Source organism: Leptonotus elevatus, chromosome 14 (genome assembly GCF_054856555.1).
Source record: "Leptonotus elevatus isolate MCC_2025b chromosome 14, RoL_Lele_1.0, whole genome shotgun sequence".
NCBI lineage: Eukaryota > Metazoa > Chordata > Actinopteri > Syngnathiformes > Syngnathidae > Leptonotus > Leptonotus elevatus.
Genome location: NC_141252.1, coordinates 19765521 through 19786412, shown reverse-complemented (window position 1 = coordinate 19786412; position 20892 = coordinate 19765521). Strand labels below are relative to the sequence as shown.

Below are 20892 nucleotides of genomic sequence, written 5' to 3'. Positions count from 1 at the left end.
TGTTTATACAAATATTATCCCCCCCACCCAAAAAACAAAACAAAAACTACATTCAAAATAAAATAAAATGTTTAAATGCATCAAATATTCAAGTGTCACCCAAAAACAAAGTTAGTACAGTACATTGTCAGCTAGGCTTATATTTCGCTTATAATGCCGCAAATCTGCACTGAGGCAGATTTGACCAGGTGTTGGTAATTTTGTGAATGTGATGGTAATTTCCTACTTCAGCTTGGTTCCTCACTTAGATTGTATTTGTACTAATTCTGCATTTAGAAAAAGAGCATTCAAACAAGTTTTCCTCATTAGATTGTCGAGTGAAAGTTACCGTTGGCTACTAGTGTGGACTGAATCTGGATAGAAAAATAGTGTAACTGAAATCCTTCACAGTTACAGGGGGAAAATAATCACAATCAGATTACAGGTACATTATTGAAAGACTATTCTGCAGGATTAAAAATATATATTATGCGAGGAGAGAGATGCCAGCAGTCGAGTCTCAAACTTGTCGGCCAAACAAGCTTTCTCGCAACACTCAGTAACTTTTCAAACTTCAACAAATATTTTCATAACTCTTTTGATGAAATAACGACTTCCAGCTAGTTAAATGGTGCCTTTATCAGGGCCTGAGGTGGTCTGTATCGCTTTTACTAGCAACTTTGTGGGAGGGTGACAAGAACCCTGCCACAGACACACAAAAAACACACAAATGTAGACTGCTTTACAGCATACGTCACTTCCCTCTTTCCTATTGCGACCAGATTTTCCTGAAATTAAAAAGTGGGACGCTATATAATCTACCATTTTTGGTCAAATTTCATCACTTGTCAATCTTCGGGGAGCATTAAGGGTGCGAAAGATGGTCAACATGCACATCAATTGCTACTGCTAAATTGCTAAATGCTATTTTAATTGATTGTGCAACAGCGCTAGTCAATGCGCTTACTATTAGCCAACTTTTTTTTGCTTGGTCTCGACAGCTATTGACAATTCTGAAATTACATTACAAGTCTAATGTTATGTCGTTATGTAGTCAAATGTTATGCTGCATTCGAGGAAGGTTTATGAGTCGGATTTTTCTCGCTCGGAGTGTCCCATTCCGCCCTCAAAGTGTTTGAGGCAAATGTAAACAGCAAAGATGGCTCATTACAATAAATTATTTGTTCTTCTGGTTAAAGCAGTTATTTCAAATCACCTTGTGTCACTTACATTTGCCTGGAGCACTCGGATTAATCCAATTTCCCATTTACCACGAATGCAGCATTTATCCTCTGTGAAACGACGCATTACGCTCATTGAAAAGCATTGGATCGTTGTAATTTGAGTTATGAGGATTATTTTAATTTAAAATGTGATGAAATGCTTGGTTTGTATGCTAATCAAGTAAAAAGTAAAAAGCAATACAATATGCCAAGGAAATGAAGCATTGCATTGTGGAAATAGCAGAAATACCCAGATGTTCGGCATTGTCAATTGGAAGCTGGCTGTGCCGTTTGTAACATTGTAACATTGTCTGACCGGCAACCGCAGTGGATCGTATGATTTCCCATGATTCTTAGATGCGAAAGCAGAAAGTAGTTTAGAGCCGGTCCCCGCCTGCTACCTATGTCTGTCCAGCTGCTACAGATTAAATGCAGATACAAATGAGAACGCAAACGTGCATTTGGAAGTAAATAGGAAGGAATTTAACAGTTAAATTACTTTTTAATGGCTTTATCGTATGAATCACTATGGCAACAAAAATGGGACGCCTGCGTAATAGCAGAACAAAACAATGAGGTTGGCGAAATCCACCGGGATGTGGGGCCCAATCCTCAAAACCAGGTTTGTCCCGACCAAAATGGGACATCTGGTCGCCCTACCCTTTTCCCTATTCGTTACAAAGACGGAAATCAATTCGAACATCTACGTTTGATTGCTGTTGTCATGGCGGAAGCAGCAAAACAACCAAAGAAACGAAAAGTTTTGTCTGAGGAGACACAGAAAAAGAAAAAGGGAGGCTATCCGGATAAAAAGACAGTCAAGAATCAACATTGGCCCGGCTGTCAGTCGCTGGCATGAGATCAAAGATGATGCTATGCGTTGTCCTAATGGGAAATGTGGTCTTCCTACTGAGAAAACACTAGTGCTTTTGTCCATATGGTGCCACCATAACCAATGACAACTGAAAGTTCCTTAGTGTTGCTTCAATTGGTTACAATATTCATAATAATATACAATAATAATAATATACAATATGCTCATCCCACGTAAGGTTTTTGTTGGCCAAGAAGCAAAGGACAAAAGTCGCTGGATGTGTTGGTTTTAAAGTGGTCACTTTCAAAAATTTCAAAAACCAAATTCACGAAAATCACATTAGACCAGCTACGCTAGGGCTAGGTGTGGTCCAAGCGGGCAGAATTTTGGACTAAAATGTCACACCTTTGGGCGTATTGACAACACATCATCAGTACGGCAAATTGGCAAACATGCACAGTGAGCCTTGCGCTTGCACCAAATTTAAGGTACAAAGGGGTGCGAGTGAGCAGCGGTCCATGTTTGCGTAGTGCTCCTGACCAAGATTGTTATCAGTCTTCATACAGAGCTTACTGTTTAGCTGATTGTTTGAAACATCTGTGGCTGTTGGAGACATGGAAAACAGTCTGGATAGGAGTAATCGAGGACCAGGGTTGAGAACCATCATCTGATTTGCAAAGCCAACCTGACAGTTTTGGTCTAAACTGAGAAATATAATCTTTGCAAAGCAAATTCTTTTGACATGACTTTTGTGATCTTGTGATATGTCTCAGGTGAGGGAAATTAGCATTTTCAAACCTACCCTTTCACAAGCTCTACAGCAATAAAATCACTCCCATCTCCTGAGTTGAATAGTATGAAGCCATCAGGGGAGGTGGTCTTGAACTGGAAGAAGAGGTGCATGGACGCGTAAGCCTGTAGGGTGGCCAGGCTTAGATAGCTACTCTTGGATTTGAAGGTGACTGGGTCGGCAATAATGGAACGTATCCCAAAGCGGGCATTTAGCTCGCAAAAATCAATGTCACCATTTTTGCACAGGTCGATGTAGAGCATGCCATTGAATCTGAAAAAAAGAAAGAAATAGATTCTTAGTAAAATATATGCACTTTACTTTTTTTTCTCCTGAAAAATAAGCTTATATTGCACACAACTTCAGAGGTCAAACGTCATGGAGGCATATGCGAGATTTGAGTATATATTTTTTGACAACAATCAACCTTGGGGCTCAAAATTGTCCTTTTTCGCCCTTTCGTTTCACCCTTTCATTTTCTTTTTTTTTCCATAGTCTGATCACTGTTTAAAGGTAAACAGGCTGAATTTTGGCCAAACAAGCAGTTATTGCGATAAAATTACTTTGGCTCTTCTGCAAACCTATTAGATTTTTTACACTCCCATTGCTAGGACCATTTTGGGCCTTACAGGCTCCCATTATAACACACATTTTACAATATACTAGAATCCTGATATGTTACAACTTATAATACATTATATTGTTTCAAGGAAAATTGGTTTTAAGTGTAATGCCTCCTAAACCACAAGGTGAAGCCACAGATAAAAACAGAACAAAACAAAAGGGTATGTTTTGATAAAGATCTGTTGCTTTTATTAATTGTATTTATAAAAAAAAAAAATCCACCAATAAAAATACAATGAAAACTATCTCAGTAAATTGAGATTGATGTAGAAGAGTGGTGTGAATGCGGTCAGATTTAAATTTTGGGTGTGCGGGTGTCACTGGGTGTGAAATTCATCAAAGAAAATCAACAAATCCTGCATATGCAGACACTATGGAGGACCAAAACTGCCCAAATAAAAAATAAATAAATGACTAAATAAATACATAAATGAATAAAAGTGGGGGGGAAACGGATACAAAAAAACTATTATTCAAAAAGCCCAACCAAAGACACGCTTAGGACTGCCCCCTCATTTGAATAACATTTCGACCTGACAGTGTCTGCAGCATGAAATAAATAAACACGTTTTTATTTATTGATTGCTATTTATTTTATTTGACATTTATTTTCATATTTATTTTTATTTTTTGAATCTCGTTTTTTATTTTTATTTTTTTTAACTTTTATCTAATTATTTAGCAATATGTTTTGTTGTTTTTATTTCCATTTATTTTTATTTTAGTATTTAATTTTTTAATCATATTTTTATATCCGTTTTTGTTTTTACTTTTATGAATGAATGAATGAATTTATTTATTCAGTCATTTATTTATTTTTCATTTTGGCAGTTTTGGTCCTCCATAGACACATGTTTTTCCACAGAGCCAATATGAAAGAGCCTTTTCAGCTTTTCTCTTTTTTGCAGTGGACATCTATTTGACTGAGAAAGTTTATTCTCATGCATGTTTCAAGTCTGAAAGATAAGTCTGCAGTCGAGTCTGGCTGCTCATCTTCAAGCTGGCTGCCATGAAGCAAGTTTTGACTTTACAAGAAGCAAGTGAAGCAGCCATGCAGATCTTGGGTGAGACTCTGAAAAGTGCTGACTCTAAAGAGACAGGTGGGATTAGAGGAAGAGTTCACTTGATTTTGGTCTCAGGAGAAGACAAGAAGGAAGAAGAGCAAGAAGTGGTCACCACATGGAGATCAAGATTGGGAAAATCCTGTGCTCTCCCAAATCACACATGATGAGGCCATGCACTCAGATGGACACCCAATCCAGGGAGGTATATATTGTATTTGTTGTGGAACATTCTAAATTACAACACCTGCAAAGGAGCTGTAAACTAGACGAGGTAAGCATAATTATGCATCAATTATTTACTATTTGGTGTAGTGTTGTCTTTTACTATACTAACACGTATGAATCTATGGTAGCTGCAGACTATTAAATTTGTGTACTTCTCATAATTATTGTTCAGTTGAAAATGACAACTTTTTTGTTTGAAATGGTCTGAAATTAATAGTTGAATAACAAGGCTTGTCACGTTACACATAATGTCATAAGACGTTATATGACGAGATGAACATAAAATGACGTTGAGCTGGAAAGGCCGCACTTTCTTAGATGAAGGCCCTAATATAATCATCAAACTTTATACTTTTTTGGGGAATGGATCTATTTAAAAAACAAAAAACAAAAACAAAACAGGGGGTAATTATATAACAAAAATTTTATTTTTATTTTTTTTATATCTTTAGTTCGATCGGAACTTATTGAAATGATCTGGAATGATGAAAGTGTTTTTTTATTTAAGTATTGTTTTATTAATTATTACAACAGACAATTTATTATTGCTCTACCAAAATCCTTAATAATCATCTAAAATATTCCACTTTGAAACTGTTTGAGTGGAAATATTATTCATTTATATTTATATATTTATGTTTATCCCTTTAAAATAACAGTGGCTGAAATTAAAAAAGCTTAAACGTTCATCAAATGTTAAGATGTGTTTTTTGCTTTTTGTCGTATTTATGGTTTCAGATTTTTTTCTCACTTTTTTTGTGACAACACGCAAACAGAAGACACTAAGACTAACACAACAACGATAATTGTGATAATTTTAGAACCAGAAACACACAGTAAGTCTGGTGACAATAACTGAATATAAACCGAAATTAAAACTGTGTTGTGTTGTGTTGTGTTGTCTTTAGGTCAAATGACCTACAGTACAGCGTCTCTCAGGTAAATACAGGAATGAATTCTGAAAAGATGTCCGGTGAATAACATTTTTATCATAACTTTATTGACAAAACCCAAGTAAGCAGCACAGAAAATGAACAAATAGAAAGATGATTGACTATAAGTAAAGGATGTGTCATTAAAAGTTAAATCATATTGTCATATGCTGCATTCCAGGAAGGTAGGAAGTTGGACTTTTCGACTTCATACCAGGAAGTATGCACGGGAATGCCCCTTTGAACTCGGAACTCCGAAATGGAAATTTACACAGTTATAAACATATGAATCTATTTATTATAACATTAATTTAGTTATTTGAAAAAGGGAACTTTACGTAACCCAACATGAATTTGACTGACTGTGTCAAATCACTGCAATTTATCGGAATCTTTGTTGTTTACATTTGCTTCGAATGCATTGAGGTCGGAAATAGGAGATTCCAAGTGGGACACAACCAATTTCCCACCTTCCTCAAATGTAGTATTAGTATGATTATAACGGAATACACAATTGATTTCACTGATTGGCATAGTCGGCAGAGTAGGGCGGGTCATGCTAAAAAAATATATTGCTAATTGCTAATAATTGACAGGCCACTCTATGTCTTGTTAAAAGATGTGTGATTATTGGAAATGCAAGAAAGACAGAACAAGTGAGTCGCACGTATCCAGAGAACATACTGAATGTATGTAAAGACATAATTCTCAGCTAACTTTTAAGGTGGTTTCCAAATAAATCGTTGTTCTAAACCAGGGGTCACCAAATGCCGAACCTCAGTCCAGATCTGGACCCTGAGACCCTTTCATCCGGACCTCCAAGAATATGTACTGGGGGGGAATATATTCAGTTTTACCGATAGATGATTTTTGAATAGGTGCGCTCGAGGGCCGGGGTTCGGTAAGCTCGCAATTTGTTTTGTTCTTTGGGGTACACCCATTCTCACAACAAACGTGATGAAGTAAGGCATTATCAAAAATCAGAAAAGTAGACACTGAAAAGTGAATGGACTGAGGCGTATGCTTTAATTTTACGAGCCCCGTGTATCTGCCTACGAGTGCTCACTACGTGTGGAGTTTATTTTGGGCGAAACACAAAAATAATTTTACTGACTCCGGAATGGTTGAGGAATGTTTGGAGAGAAAGGAGAGCAACTTAAGAACGAGCAACGACAACAATGAGCAGCGCTGCTCTCGGAGGATGTGCACCCTCAGATGGACAGCGCCATCAAATTTCCTGGTGTATTGCGTTAGCTGCAGATGAATCATTAATCAACTGAAGTGACAATCCGCTTTTGGTCTATGTCCGATTCTATCATGAGGAGACTAAAACATTTATTGAGGACATTTTGGGTATCACAGCTTTGAAAACACATATGAGAAGAAAGGACATATATTTGGCCATAAGAAAAATGCTGAAAGAGAAAGGAAATAATGTGAAAATGGTTCTATTCATAACTATTAATGTGGACCCTTCCTTGAAAGATTTGACAATTGAATATTTGCACAAAAAAACTAATTAATGAAAGAAATATTTGAACAATAACTTAAAAATAAGTTGAATTATTTAAGAAATTGAAATTTTAACATGTTTACAATTGAATAACCTCATAAACTCAGTGGCTAGTGGTAGAGTGTCTGCCCTGAGACTGGGCGGTTGTGGGTTCAATCCCCCGGCCGGGTCATACCAAAGACTATAAAAATGGCACCCATTGCCGCCCTGCTTGACACTCAGCATTAAGGGTTAGAATTGGGGTGTTAGATCACCAAATGATTCCCGAGCGCGGCCGCTGCTGCTGCTCACCGCTCCCTTAGGGCATGGGTCAAATGCGGAGCATGAATTTCGCCCCACTTAGGTGAGTGTGACAATCAGTGGTACTTTAAAAAAGCAGAAAATGAAATGATTGCAGTGGGTGTATTTCATGTCTGGACCCCGGTCAATTGGGCTGATCAGGTTAGTGGACCTCTTGCCAATTTAGTTGGGAACCCCTGTTCTAAACTATTTGTAGTATGACTGCACGGAGGAAAGATTTCATCACCAATAGTTAAACTAACAGCTAACGTTATGAAACGTTATCCTAATGTTAGCTTTACTAGGATAATGTGGGGAATCGTTTGTTTATAATCATGTCTAATAATACGTTTGCGAAAAATTTCGTGCAAGACCGTAATGTTAGATGAAACTGTAATAAATGCCCAATGATTATCTCAGTGTCTATAAAGCTTTTTTATTTTTTTTATTTTAGGGTCCAAATTACACATTAGCCAAGTAGTTAGTTAGTTAGTTAAAACACAAGAATGGGGACAAATAGTTTCATGAATCGGCCTAAAACAATACTAACGTCAAACCAGACAGTAGTTTTTTTTATTTATTTGTTATTGTTGTTTTTTTTGTAGGGACAGAAAATAATGAAATGTAAAGGAGATATTGCTGACTTTTTTGTAGAGGCACAAAATACCCCAGCAACCCAACTAGCAACCCTGACAGCTTCCAACCTGGAGCTAGCCAGGAGAGTTAGGTAGTGTGAGCAGAGACAAAGACCCAGTCTTCCTCCACCCATACACCCATAGGGTATGTAAACTTTCAAGCGCAATTGTATGTTTATTTAATTATTCAATTTCAGCAGACCTCCCTCGACTCAAGATGTTGTGAGTTGGTGGGGAGAATACTTTGAAGACCTCCTCAACCCTACTGACACACCTTCCTTTGAGGAAGCAGAGTCTGGGGACTCTGAGGTAGGTTCTACTATCGCAGGGGTTGAAGTCAGCAAGGTGGTTAGAAAGCTCCTCAGTGGCAAGGCCACGGGGTGGATGAGATCCTCCCAGAGATCCTAGAGTAGTGGTTCTTAACCTTATTGGAGTTCCCACCAGTTTCATATGTGCATTCACGGAACTCTTGTTTATTAAAAAATAAAATGTGATCGCCCCCCCCTACCCAAAATTCAAGACATATACTGTAACTCTGAATCTGTATTATACATATTCATCCAAACACTTTTTTTGGCTTGACATACTTAGTATGAAAGGATTAAAATATGCAGAAAGAAATCACACGACGTACCATTATGTCTATGAGCGCACCAAATTCCCTGGAGCACAGATAGACCAAGCAATATAGCGTAATCATCTGCAGCCAATGATGGCCAAGCAGGGCGTGTCATCACGTATCATATAAGTCGGGTGTTGGTCTTAACCTCCACCGAACCCTTGAGACTGACTCACTGAGCCGCTGGGGTTCAATCGAACCCAGATTATGAACCACTGTTCTAGAGGCACTGGATGTTGTGGGGCTGTCTTGGTTGACACGCCTCTACAGCATGCGGTGGACATCAGGGACAGTGCCTCTGAATTGGTAGACTAGGGTGAAGGTCCCCCTTTTTACAAAGGGAGACTGAATAGTGTGTTCGAACTACAAGTGGATCGCACTTTTCAGCCTCCCTGGTAAGGTCTAGGGTCCATCAGGAAGTTGAATCTCAGAATCAGGAGGAACAGTGTGCTTTTCGCCCTGGTTGTAGAACCGTGGGCCAGCTCTTGGCAGTGTCCTCGAGGGTGTATGGGAGTTCACACAACCAATCTACATGGGTTTTGTGGACTTGGAGAAGGCATTTGACCGTCGGGGAGTCATATAAGGGGGGTGCTCGAGGGATATAGGGGTATGAGATTTCTGATATGGGCTGTTTGGTTCCTATATGACAGCTGTGAGTTTGGTCCACATTGCCGACAATAAATCAGATTTGTTTCCAGTGAGGTTTGGACTCCTCCAAGACTGCCCTTTTCTTAGTCACCGATTATGTTTATAACCTTCATAACAATGGACAGAATATCTAGGTGCAGCCCAGATATTGAGGCGGTCTAGTTTGGTGGCCTCAGTATTGAATCTCTTCTTATGGCAGATGATGTGATACTGTTGACTTATTCAAGACATGATATCCAACTCTCAATGGAGCGGATCGCAGCCAAGTGTGAAGTGGTTGGGATGAGATTCAGCAACTCCAAATCTGAGACCATGGTCTTGGAGTCTTGTTCACGAGTGAGGGCAGGATAGAGCGGGGAGATCGACAAACAGATCAGCGCAGTGCCTGTTGTGATGCAGACTCTGTATTGGTCTGTCGTGGTGAACAAGAAGTTGAGCCAAAAGACAAAGCTCTTGATTTACCGGTCAATTGGCTACATTCTGTTCACGTCAGAGTCCATGGAGTCAAATGACTCGGGAGTCATCAGCTTTCACCACAAGCGTGAAGATTTTTAGTCATAAATATGTGAATTATTGAATAGGTTTAATAATTGAGATCTAGGCATTTTTATTCCTATTATTGGGACACATTTACTCTAATCTTAACACATATGAAACATATGTATACACAGCAAAATCACCAGTGTTAGATTAACACTGAGAGTGTTGAATCTAACACTACAAAAGTGTTTATATTAGTGCTGTCAAATTTAAAGTGTTAACTAATAAATTAATCAAAAAAAAAATCATATTAATGAGGTATTAACGCAGATTAATCACACTATTAATTTTGACCGCAGATGATCCTTTAGCTCAGTGGTCCCCAACCTTTTTTCCACCATGGACAGGTTCATACAAGTTCACAACTTTCGCGGACTGGCAACCCAGTGGGTTGGGGGGTGACGCTTGGCTGTTCGGCAGCTGATTAATAAAAGGCTACAACAACAAACGCAAATCCACTATGTATTTTTATGTACCTGTACTACCAGCACAAACACCACAACAAGGGTAACAACAACGCTTGAATATGGTGAGGTCACTATGGTAATGCTTATGAATGATACAAGCAACACAAAAACTGGGGTATTTTGTAGATATAACAATAAATGTGAAGCCAAATTTTTATGTAACTATATTAGCAGCGCCCTCCTTAAATGCGCCAACATAACAAGGCACCACAAAACAAATCTAAGGTCCATGAACTCACTCACCATAACGCTAAATTAAGAGCCGCTCGCCGCAGAGCGGGCTATCATGCATGGGAATCACCAGTAGCTGTAAGTCCATACACCTATCGTTTTCTTCTTGGTCATACGCTCCTGTGTTGTCTCATCACTGGGCCTTTTCTCCGTTGCAAAGAAACTTTCCAAATACAGTGGAGGAAATAAGTATTTGATCCCCCGCTAATGTTGAACGTTTTCACACTAAGAAATAAGTCTCAGATTTTTATGGCAGCTTCATTTCAACAGTGCTAAAAAAGAATAACAGGAAGATTTTTGAAAGAAATCCATGAAATAAAAATAAAATGAAAACATTTGCATTTCATTGAGGGAAATAAATATTTGACCCCTTACCAACTATGACCAATGTTGGCTCCCACAGACCATTGACATACTCCGAATCTCAAGTCATTACCTGCATGAGAAACACCTGTCCCAAGTTATCACATGCATAAAAAGCCCCTTGCCCACAGACTCAGTGACAATCCAACATCTCCAACATGGGCAAGGCCAAAGAGCTGTTGACCTACACATGGCTGGAATGGGCTACAAAACCATAAGTAAGAAGCTGAATAAGAAGGTGACAACTGTGCAATTATTCGGAAATGGAAGTAGTACAACATGACTGTCAATCAATCTTGGCTGAGGGCTCCATGCAAGATATCACTTCTTGGGGTCTCAATGATCATGAGAACGGTTAGAGATCAGTTAGAGCTACATGGGAGGAGCTGGTTAATGATTTGAAGGCAGCTGGGACCACAGTCACCAAGAAAACCATTGGTAATACATATGACCCCAAGAGCATCATCCCCTCCGTCAAGCATGGCAATGGAAGCATTATGCTTGGTGGTGTTTCTCTACAGAGGTGACAAGTCGACTTCATCGCATCGATGATAAGTTGAGTGGGGTCATGTATCACAAAATCATGGCTGACAACCTCTTGCCTCTGCCAAGATCCTGAAAATGGCTCGTGGATGGGTCTTCCCGCATGACCATCATCCAAAATATATAAGCTAATAAAAAAAGGAGTGGCTCCAAAAGAGTCCCATCACCTGTCTCCCTGATCACATTTTCTGTAGTTGTCCAGTCATCTGGAATCACCTCCTGGCCATCCAGAGCCTGTCTAAACTCATTCCTGAAAGACATACAACACTCTTCCTTTTTCAGCTTCCACCATTTTGTCCTCTGCTCTACCTCTGCAGTCTTTGTCTTCCTCACCACCAGAGTCATCCTACACACTACTATTCTATGCTGTCTAACTACACTCTCACCTACCACTACTTTGCAGTCGCTGATCTCCTTCAGATTACACCGTCTAAACAAGATGTAGACTACCTGTGTACTCCTACCTCCACTCTTGTAGGTCACGCTATGTTCCTGCCTCTTCTGGAAGAAAGTATTCACGACAGCCATTTCCATTCTTTTTGCAAAGTCAACCACCATCTGTCCTACTGCGTTCCTTTCCTGGATACCAAACCAGCCCATCACCTCCTCATCACTTCTGTTTCCTGCACCAACATGTTCATTGAAGTCTGCACCAAAGACAACGTTCTCACTTCTGGAATGCTCTGCATTTTTCCTTCTAGGTAATAATAAAAAAAAAAGGTTATTCTTTGTAACACTGTTATAATAAAGCTGCCATAAATATATGAGACTTCATTTATTTCTTCGTATGAAAACTTTCAAAATCAGCAGGGGATCAAATACTTATTTCCTCCACTGTATGTCGGTTTTTTACTCATTTTGCTAACTTGTTGATTAGCATCAGCGCTACGCGACTGAGATAATTAGCATCTTGACATGCGTCAAGAGTAGGTCGTAAACAGAGAGAATCTGGTCACTTTTCAAAATAAAATATTTTTAAGCCTCTGTAGTTAGTTTTTGTTTATTCTTTCAACTGTGCGGCCCGATCCAAAGTGGCCCATGGCCCAGGACCGATCTGCGGCCACCGGTGTTTGGGGACCACAGCTTTAGCTGACAGCGGATGATTACGTAAGCACAGGTTGTGTTTGATCAATAGACATAACTACATGCATCAAAGTAAAGCATTCAATACATTTTTGCGTATGACATTCACAATATTTGTTCATGTCAAACTATCATGGTCATTTTTTTCCATTTTAAATTATACAATTAACTGATTTAAAAAAGAGGAGGATGAGCGTGTGCAGTGGATCAAAAGATGTTGAAGACGTCCTCATAACATTAAATGTTGAAATAATTAACACATAAAAGGTGCTCTTCAAATTTGGTGGGCAAAATGTTTTGATAAAAACAGCCTATTTAATGAAGCGATTAATCGTGATTAATCAAAATTCTAAAATGTGATTAATCTGATAAAAAAAATTAATAATTTGACAGCTCTAGTTTATGTGTCTACACCAGTGAGTGTAAATCTGACACTTTTAAAAGTGTTACTTTTCCACACTCAACCAGTGTTACTCCAACACTGTATGGTGTTACAAATCTACACTGGTAAACATAGAGTGGTGTTGGAAGTACTCTACACTAGTGTCAGTGTTAAAAAGTTATTTCTGCCAAATTACACTTAACTTTGGAGTTGAAATACTTTTGAGTATATTGCACAAAGTGTCATTGTTAAAAATGTATGGTACTTAATTTATATATATTCAAAATGCTTTACATTTTTACTACTGATGATGGAGCATCAGGAGCAACTGGGGGTTCAGTATCTTGCTCAGCGATACTTCGACATAGTCATAGGCTCACACTGGCCTGGGATCGAACCCACACTTTCAGAGTTGCGAGACAACCACTCTACCACAATCAACTTAACTCATTCAATCCCAAAAACGTGTAAACATGTTTTTGAATACTTCGTCCTTCCCACGTCCTTACACGTTTTTTTTTTTCAGTTTTATTATGCAAGAGCATACAGAAGGATTTGATGCTGCTTCTGACATGAGGAGGTGGCTTAAAACAATGGTAGTTATTACAAAAAACGACCAGCAGGTGGCAGCAGAGTATAAGAGACCAGCCAGGTTCATGTTGCAACAAGCTCTTTTTGTCAGTGTTTTCACCAGGTATGTGAATATTGATGAAACCTAGCTATATTCTAATGCTAATTGATACAAAAACAGAAACAGATGCAAATATACTTTTTTTCTTGATGAAAGAAGAGACTCTAATCTTTCTTTTGGTAGGTTCCATGTTTTTTATTGCAATGGAACACAATATTCTGTGAGCCTTTCAAAATTAGTAAAAAAAATTGAGTAAAACAGCTGGGAGTGAAGTGGGTTGCTTCAGTGAAAATGGCTGGGAGTGAATGAGTTAAGCTAAAGCTGAAAGTCTACTTCAGTCGCATGTGGCTTGTTCTGCTTTACAACTACTCTGAAAGTCCAAAAAGGCGCCACTCTTTTACGAACTGTATCTCCAAACGGTTTTGATACCTGAGGCTCTGCAGATGACCAATAAAGCTGGATGGGATGCTTGAAACAAATCTGCGCTCTGTCATGACGCCTGTTTCAATGTTGTGGAACTCCAGACGTGTGTGGTCACCCACCATTTGGCCTGAAGATGGGGAGGGTGCAGGGGATGGGTTGAAAAGAAAGACAAAAGCAAAAAGAAAAAAGAACACTGTCTGACACTAACACAAAAGGGCTGATTTAAGGAGAAAATTAAATTAACAGTATTAGAGGGATGCAAGCTGCTACTCCTAATTACATTTGTCAAAGTAGAATTGCATTGCAACTACTAGTGGCAACTTTTGGCCTTTCAAAGTAAGAATAACATAAGCCCAGGTTTATGCAGGTAAGTACCTTCTGCTACATCATCGTCAACCATTAGATTGTAGGTTTTGCCCCGACGCACCACACGTACTGTATGCCATTCATTATCATTGAGCTTTTGCCCAGCATACAGCGTCTCCGGTCCTTTGCCTGAGAACAATCACAAAGTTAAAGACATCCTGATCCTCAAACCAATCCTTTGGTTTCCCACCATTCGGGCTAAAGCGGCAGAAGATGCTCATCAAACTAATTTTGAAGTCTAGTTGTTTGGGAACCAAAGGTTTGGTTCAAACAGTGACACACTGGACAAAAAAAACATTTATTTTAGGACACATCTCAACCTTTAGTTGACCAATGATGGTTTTCATTTATTGATTAAAAAAGTAAGGGTAGCGACTTTCCTATCATGATTGGCCTGGCCTTATTTTTCTGTCTTTATCGCATACAGTCAGATGTGGCAAATCCAGGTCCAGGAAGTAAAAACCCTGCCATACTTTGGCTTTATCCACTTATGCTAGCTAGCTAGCTAGCTCCGTAGCAGGTAAACAAGCACCATGGGAGCTAGCTTGCTAGCTAGCACCTGGGGCTAAAGCCAAACTGTGGCAAGGTTTTTACTTTCTGGACCTGGATTTGCCACCTCTGCATACAGTATAAGATAATGTGTCTACTTTATCACAATTGCTCAGCTGCGTTAGCTTCCAAAAGTGCTTAATGTGTTTAATTTGTATATGAGACCACGTTTTCTATTGATTTTGCACTACCTAGATGTTCTTATAAATCTGGAGAGAAAAAAAAAATTCCTTGATGGCAGCCTAAGAAAAAACATTTTTTATACAAAAATTAATGTGGTCATTTTAAATGATAAAAACAGTTCCATTAAATATTACAATTTAAAAAAATCTTTCACAACTCATCTTCCACTTTCTGCCTTAAAAGGGACATATTATGGAAACAAATTGTTAAGAGGAGTCTCAAGAGTGAAATTACACCTCGTACGTCTTTTGAGAACTTTGCTGAAATGTCACATCTTCTGGTGTGAGGGTCAGGTGTACTTGTTTTCTGATGTTTCCACCACATGAGATATAATTAATCTTTCATTAACTCAATCAACCCCAAAAACGTATATAAACGTTTTTTAATACTTTGTCCTTCACTCCCCAAAACGTATTTATACGTAATTTTTGTTAATGTTTTTATTTATTTATGCTAGAGCATACAGAAGGCTTTGATACAGCTTCTGGCATGATGAGGTCGCTTAAAGCAATGGTGGTTATTACAAAAAACGGCCAGCAAGTGGCAGCAGAGTATAAGAGATCAGCTAGGGCCATGTTGCAACAAGCTTTTTTTGCCAGTGTTTTCAACAGGTTTGTGAATAAAGATGAAACTTTGCTATATTTTAATACTAATTGCTGCAAAACGGAAACAGATACTAATATACTTCTTTTTTTTCCTGAAGAAAGAAGAGACGCTAATCTTTCTTTTGGTAGGTTCCATGTTTTTATAGCAATAGAACACAGTATTCTGTGGACCTTGAAAAATCAGTCAAAATCCTGTAAAACAGCCGGGAGCGAAGGGGGTTGCTTCAATGAAAATGACTGGGAGTGAATGATTTAATCTAATTGACAAGGTAGGCCCTTAGTTGTCATGCCATACTTAGCATTGGTTCAGCGAGAGAGGGCAGTAGCTAATTTATAATGGGACAAGGCCACAACCTCACAATAGGCTAATTTGAGTGAAGCAAAAATAATAGGATAGTATTTTAGTAGTATTAAGTGTGCTGTTTTTATTGTACTGGGGGTGGGGGGTAATGCATCATATACCTATTTTAAGAGAAAGTGGAAGGTGGCACAAAAGACCAAGAAAAAGCAGTTTGCGCATATTGCATCAACACATCATCAACATAGAAAGCAAAATGAAACTTGAGTGGTAACTTACTGGAGTTACAGTTTATCCTGATACAGTCTAGATGGGGAAGAATAAATGACAGATGAAATTGCATCCTTCAAGGTTACAGCTGCAGACATCCAAAAACAAAAGTTCCACCCTTCCGGGGACGTACACATGTAGAAAGACGGCCATTTTATTACTTCCCCATTTATATCGAAAGTATTTTTCCTTTCCTTAGACAAAACCACAATTTAAAGAAAACAATTCCATGTCTGTGTTTATTTTTAAGTTTTTTTGAATTGTAAGAACTGATAACCATTATACATATTTAGGAATGTTACTTAATGAGGGACAATATTAACAGTAAAATGGCCCCTTTTAGTACCAGCTGCATTTGATTTCCAACCCACAAAAATTTGACTTGGATTGGACTGATATCATTTTAACAATAAATTACATTTTAGAAGTTAATAGAATGATCTGAATTTGAACATGATAATTTTGTCAATCTCATTCAAACTTCTTTCAGCTGTGAGAACATGAAGGGTTGGTCACCATGTGGCTGATAATTTCATGTGCCGTCAACCGCAACAGAAAAGTGGGAGCAAACAGCCACGATCCAGTCAGCACCAGCACCATGCAGAGACACAGGACCCCAGCCATCACATCTACTCTGCTATAATATGACTATATAATGGATACATAAATAATAAATACTGTAGATAAATATACAGTCTGTATTTTAGTGTGTGTGTGTGTGTGTGTGTGTGTGTTTGTATGAGCCTTTACTGGGTATCAAAACATAACTAGTTGTAAATATATTAACTCATTTGCTCCCAAAAACTTATACAAATGTTATATTTTAAACATTGCCATGATCCCATTGATTTTTTATGGAGGGAGGGTTTATACTACAGCATACAGAAGGCTTTGATATGAAGAGGTCACTTAAAGCAATGGTAGTTATTACTAAAACGGCCAGCAGGTGGCAGTAGAGTATAAGAGATCAGCCAGGGCCATGTTGCAAACTCTTTTTGACAGTGTTTTCAACAGATTTGTGAATAATGATGAAAGTTGGCTACATTTTAAAGCTAATTGCTGCAAAACGGAAACATATACAAATATACTTTTTTTTTCCTGATGAAAGAAGAGACTCTAATCTTTCTTTTGGTAGGTTCCATGTTTTTATAGCAATAGAACACAATATTCTGTGGGCTTTGCAAAATCAGTCAAAATCCAGTAAAACAGCCGGGAGCGACGAGGGTTGCTTCAGTGAAAATGGCTGGGAGTGAATGAGTTAACAATGTCTTGACAAAGAACTCAATATGTGTTATAATTACATAATGTTACAGCATATAATTTGTAATAGCCATAGTGTAGATGGTACAATTAGAATTGTTTGAGGGAAGGACGAGGCTTGGGGTCACAGCCGGCTGTAGGTTTTGCTGGGCTCTGTTCTCGGGCTGTTCGCCTGACGGGCCGCAGGCTTAAGGCCTTTGAAGGGGTGAATACCATCTTTTGACAAAGCAGAATGGAAAATGGCGCTGACAGCTACATATAAAAGCAAAACATTCACACATCAGAGTCAGCGGATGACAAAAATCACTCCAGAAAGGTGAGAAAGAAGATTTTAATACACAACAGAATAATGTGAAAGCAAATTAAAGTTTTTGGTAACCTGGGAATCAGTGGACATACGTTGTGGAAGTCAAATCTTAGAAAGTCTCAGCACCATTTTTTTCTGGGAATTTGGAAATTTGACTTGAAAGCAGGTTTGTTCTCACAATCATAACATTTTTGTGTGCTTTTGGTGCTGTGACTTCCTTAAGAGGATTAAAAAATAAATAAATAAAAATAAGTTAAGATTATGAGTATTACTGTGGCTATTTTTTCCTTTCCAAACATTGAAATGGAATGAAATTATGTGATGGAATAGCCTAACACATGTACAGTAGAACCTCAAAATCTTGAGAACACGCACGTTACAATTTGACCAACTTCTGAGGGAAAAAAAACAAGCCTGATGATGTCATTAGGGATGGGAATCTTTGACTGTCTCACAATTCGATTCGATTCAGAATCGATTTTTGATTCAAAGTGATTTGATTGACAATGATTTCTGCTTCAATTTGTCGGTGTGCAAAGAATCGTCATGCTTTATTTACACCAGTCTGGTTTGCAAGACAGAATGACATTACTTTTCTTTTTCTTTTTTTAATTTACATTTAACATTATAATTGTAAGGGAAGGTTAAAGTACCACTGATTATCACACCCATCTAAGTGGGGTGAAATTTGTTCTCCGCATTCTGACGGAGCGGTGAGCAGGAGAAGGGGCTTGCACACGGGAATAACTTGGTGATCTAACACCCCAATTCCAATCCTTAATTGTGTCAAGCAGATAGGCAAAGGGGTCCCATTTTTATAGTATTTGGTATGACCTGGCTGGGAATTGAACCCACGACCTCCCAGACTCAGGGAGGACCCTCTACCAATGATCTTTTCAATGATCTTTTTAAAGTGCCTTTTTTCTACAAAAACAGTATGTGGACCACAACTGCTACTCCAATGTAGTTAGCTATCAATTTTATAGCTTTCATAGTGTGTATATTCTGCCCTCCCTGAGTAGATTACAGTTCAGCAGACAGTGAACAGTCCCTCAAAAAGAGTCCAATGCTGGTATCTGTTTCACCCTGTTCCGATGTCATTGATCATACAGAGTGGACAATTAAAGCAGTGACTTACTTACTTGTATTATTTGCATAATTCAACAACACAGTACAGTACAGTATGTTATTCCTGGCCACTACCTCACTTCCAGTAGTGTGTTCCCTCACTCTAATATGTCCTCCAAGCAACATGAACTCAAACTAAGAATCTAATTGTTACAGTATCAAGCTGTTTATTACACTACAGTCGAGGTTAACTGTAAATCTAAACACACAACCGAAGATAATTGCACACAGTGCACATTTAAATACAAAACACACTTTGTTTAGCTTGTTTCCCGAACGTAGCTAGCTCAAGGCTAACGCAAAATGGAAAGCGCTATTCTCTGCCCTTTTATCACAGAATAGAACGTCTAGTCCGACAAAAACGCTTCAGGAATGTATACAGAGAAGCATCTTAACATTACTCAGAGGCATATGCTCTTCCTACGCTGCAAAAAAACAACTTTTATTGGCATAACTTGATTGTGACATTTTTCTTATACTCGCTGTGGCTAAAACTTAACAGTGTATCAGAATACACTGAACCACACTGTCCCTAAGTGGCCAAATTGAGTACAACATGAACAGTGCTCGCAATAAATGCACACACAAACAAGGGAAAGACAGTATAACATAATTTAAATAAAATCGATTTTGGGACATTTTATATCGATTCTGAATTGTAGTAAATGAGAATTGAGATTTTTAAGAGAATCTATTTTTTGGCACACCCCTATATGTCATGTGAGACATCAACATACACGCCACACCTTTAAGTTGACCTCAGTTTAGTGAGGGGAACGTAAGAAAAAAAAGGACCAGAAATTGCCTGAAAGTAAGCTGATTAACATTAGGAGTCGTACGAGTTCAGCATTAGCAGATGTGTCAATACTGTACTTGTTATTAAAGGTAAATGTTTCATTGTCATGCTTTGCTATTTCATTGTTATGCTCGTATGACAGTTATTCATTTTCAATAATTCGATGTGTGAGCTGTATATGCATCCTTAAATATGACGAAGTTGTGGGTTGAGCAGTGCCTTAGAATGGCTTGCAGTCGACCCTTGAGGTTCCACTGTATCTGCAACTTTTGATCATTTTCTGTGCACACACTGCATTGACACTCATGCAAACTAGATAATGCTGCTCTGATTGATGTCCTGAAGCTAATATGAACCTATAAGCGATTCAAGTATGGGGTCTGATGAGTAGATGAACACAAAATGAGACAGTGAGAGGAAATATTAGCACTTAATGGCAAACCACCTCATGAAGAGAATGGAGGTGCGGATACGGATGAAGAGGGGTGCCTACGATACCTAGATTGACCGTGAGTTTGACGCGGCCTCCATCCAACTCCAGCCTGAGCGTGTCGGCTGAGTCTCGGGAGGTGGTGGCCATAAGGAGGCCATACGCCCTCTGCGAGCGAAAACGCAGCGAGACGTCCTCTGCCTCTGTGTGCATGACAGTTGGCATCACCACTTTCATATACATGCTCCCATCGTAGGAGAGGATGGAAGCCTCTGAAAGAGAAGTTGACAGATGTGTGCAAAATGTTACTCCAAACAACCACATTACTGAATCACAAATACCCCAAAATCTATTCCCCCACACACACACTCACAAACACACTTTTTGTCAGTTTAATGTAAACTAAAAAGTTTTTGCTTCTTTCACTCACATTCAAAACATGCATGTTAGATTAATAGAAACTTTTAATAGTGCATAATTGTAAATGGCTGTTTGTCTATATGTGCCCTGCGATTGACAGGCGACTATTCCAGGGTGTTCCCTCACCTCTCACCCCAACTAAACCCTAATAAAAAAGGCTTTTTTATCCCCAGAAAATTCCCGCCAAATTTGAAGAGCACCGGTTATGTGTTAATTATTTTGACATTTAATGTTATGAGGGTGTCTTCAACTTCTTTTGATCCACTGCACAC

At 38.6% G+C, this 20892-nt stretch overlaps 1 protein-coding gene across 1 annotated transcript in view; it reads right to left on the bottom strand.

Annotated features, from left to right (window-relative positions):
* The window catches only part of LOC147163258 (neurexin-3a-like), a 101513-nt gene that overhangs the window by 39770 nt on the left and 40851 nt on the right, over nucleotides 1–20892 (bottom strand). The window contains exons 9-13 of the mRNA XM_086095197.1: nucleotides 20269–20472; nucleotides 16289–16315; nucleotides 14384–14503; nucleotides 14015–14135; nucleotides 2819–3079 (exon numbers count right to left, since the gene is read on the bottom strand). Coding sequence (XP_085951323.1) covers nucleotides 2819–3079; nucleotides 14015–14135; nucleotides 14384–14503; nucleotides 16289–16315; nucleotides 20269–20472 — 733 coding nt within the window. The remainder of the gene's footprint in view (nucleotides 1–2818; nucleotides 3080–14014; nucleotides 14136–14383; nucleotides 14504–16288; nucleotides 16316–20268; nucleotides 20473–20892) is intronic.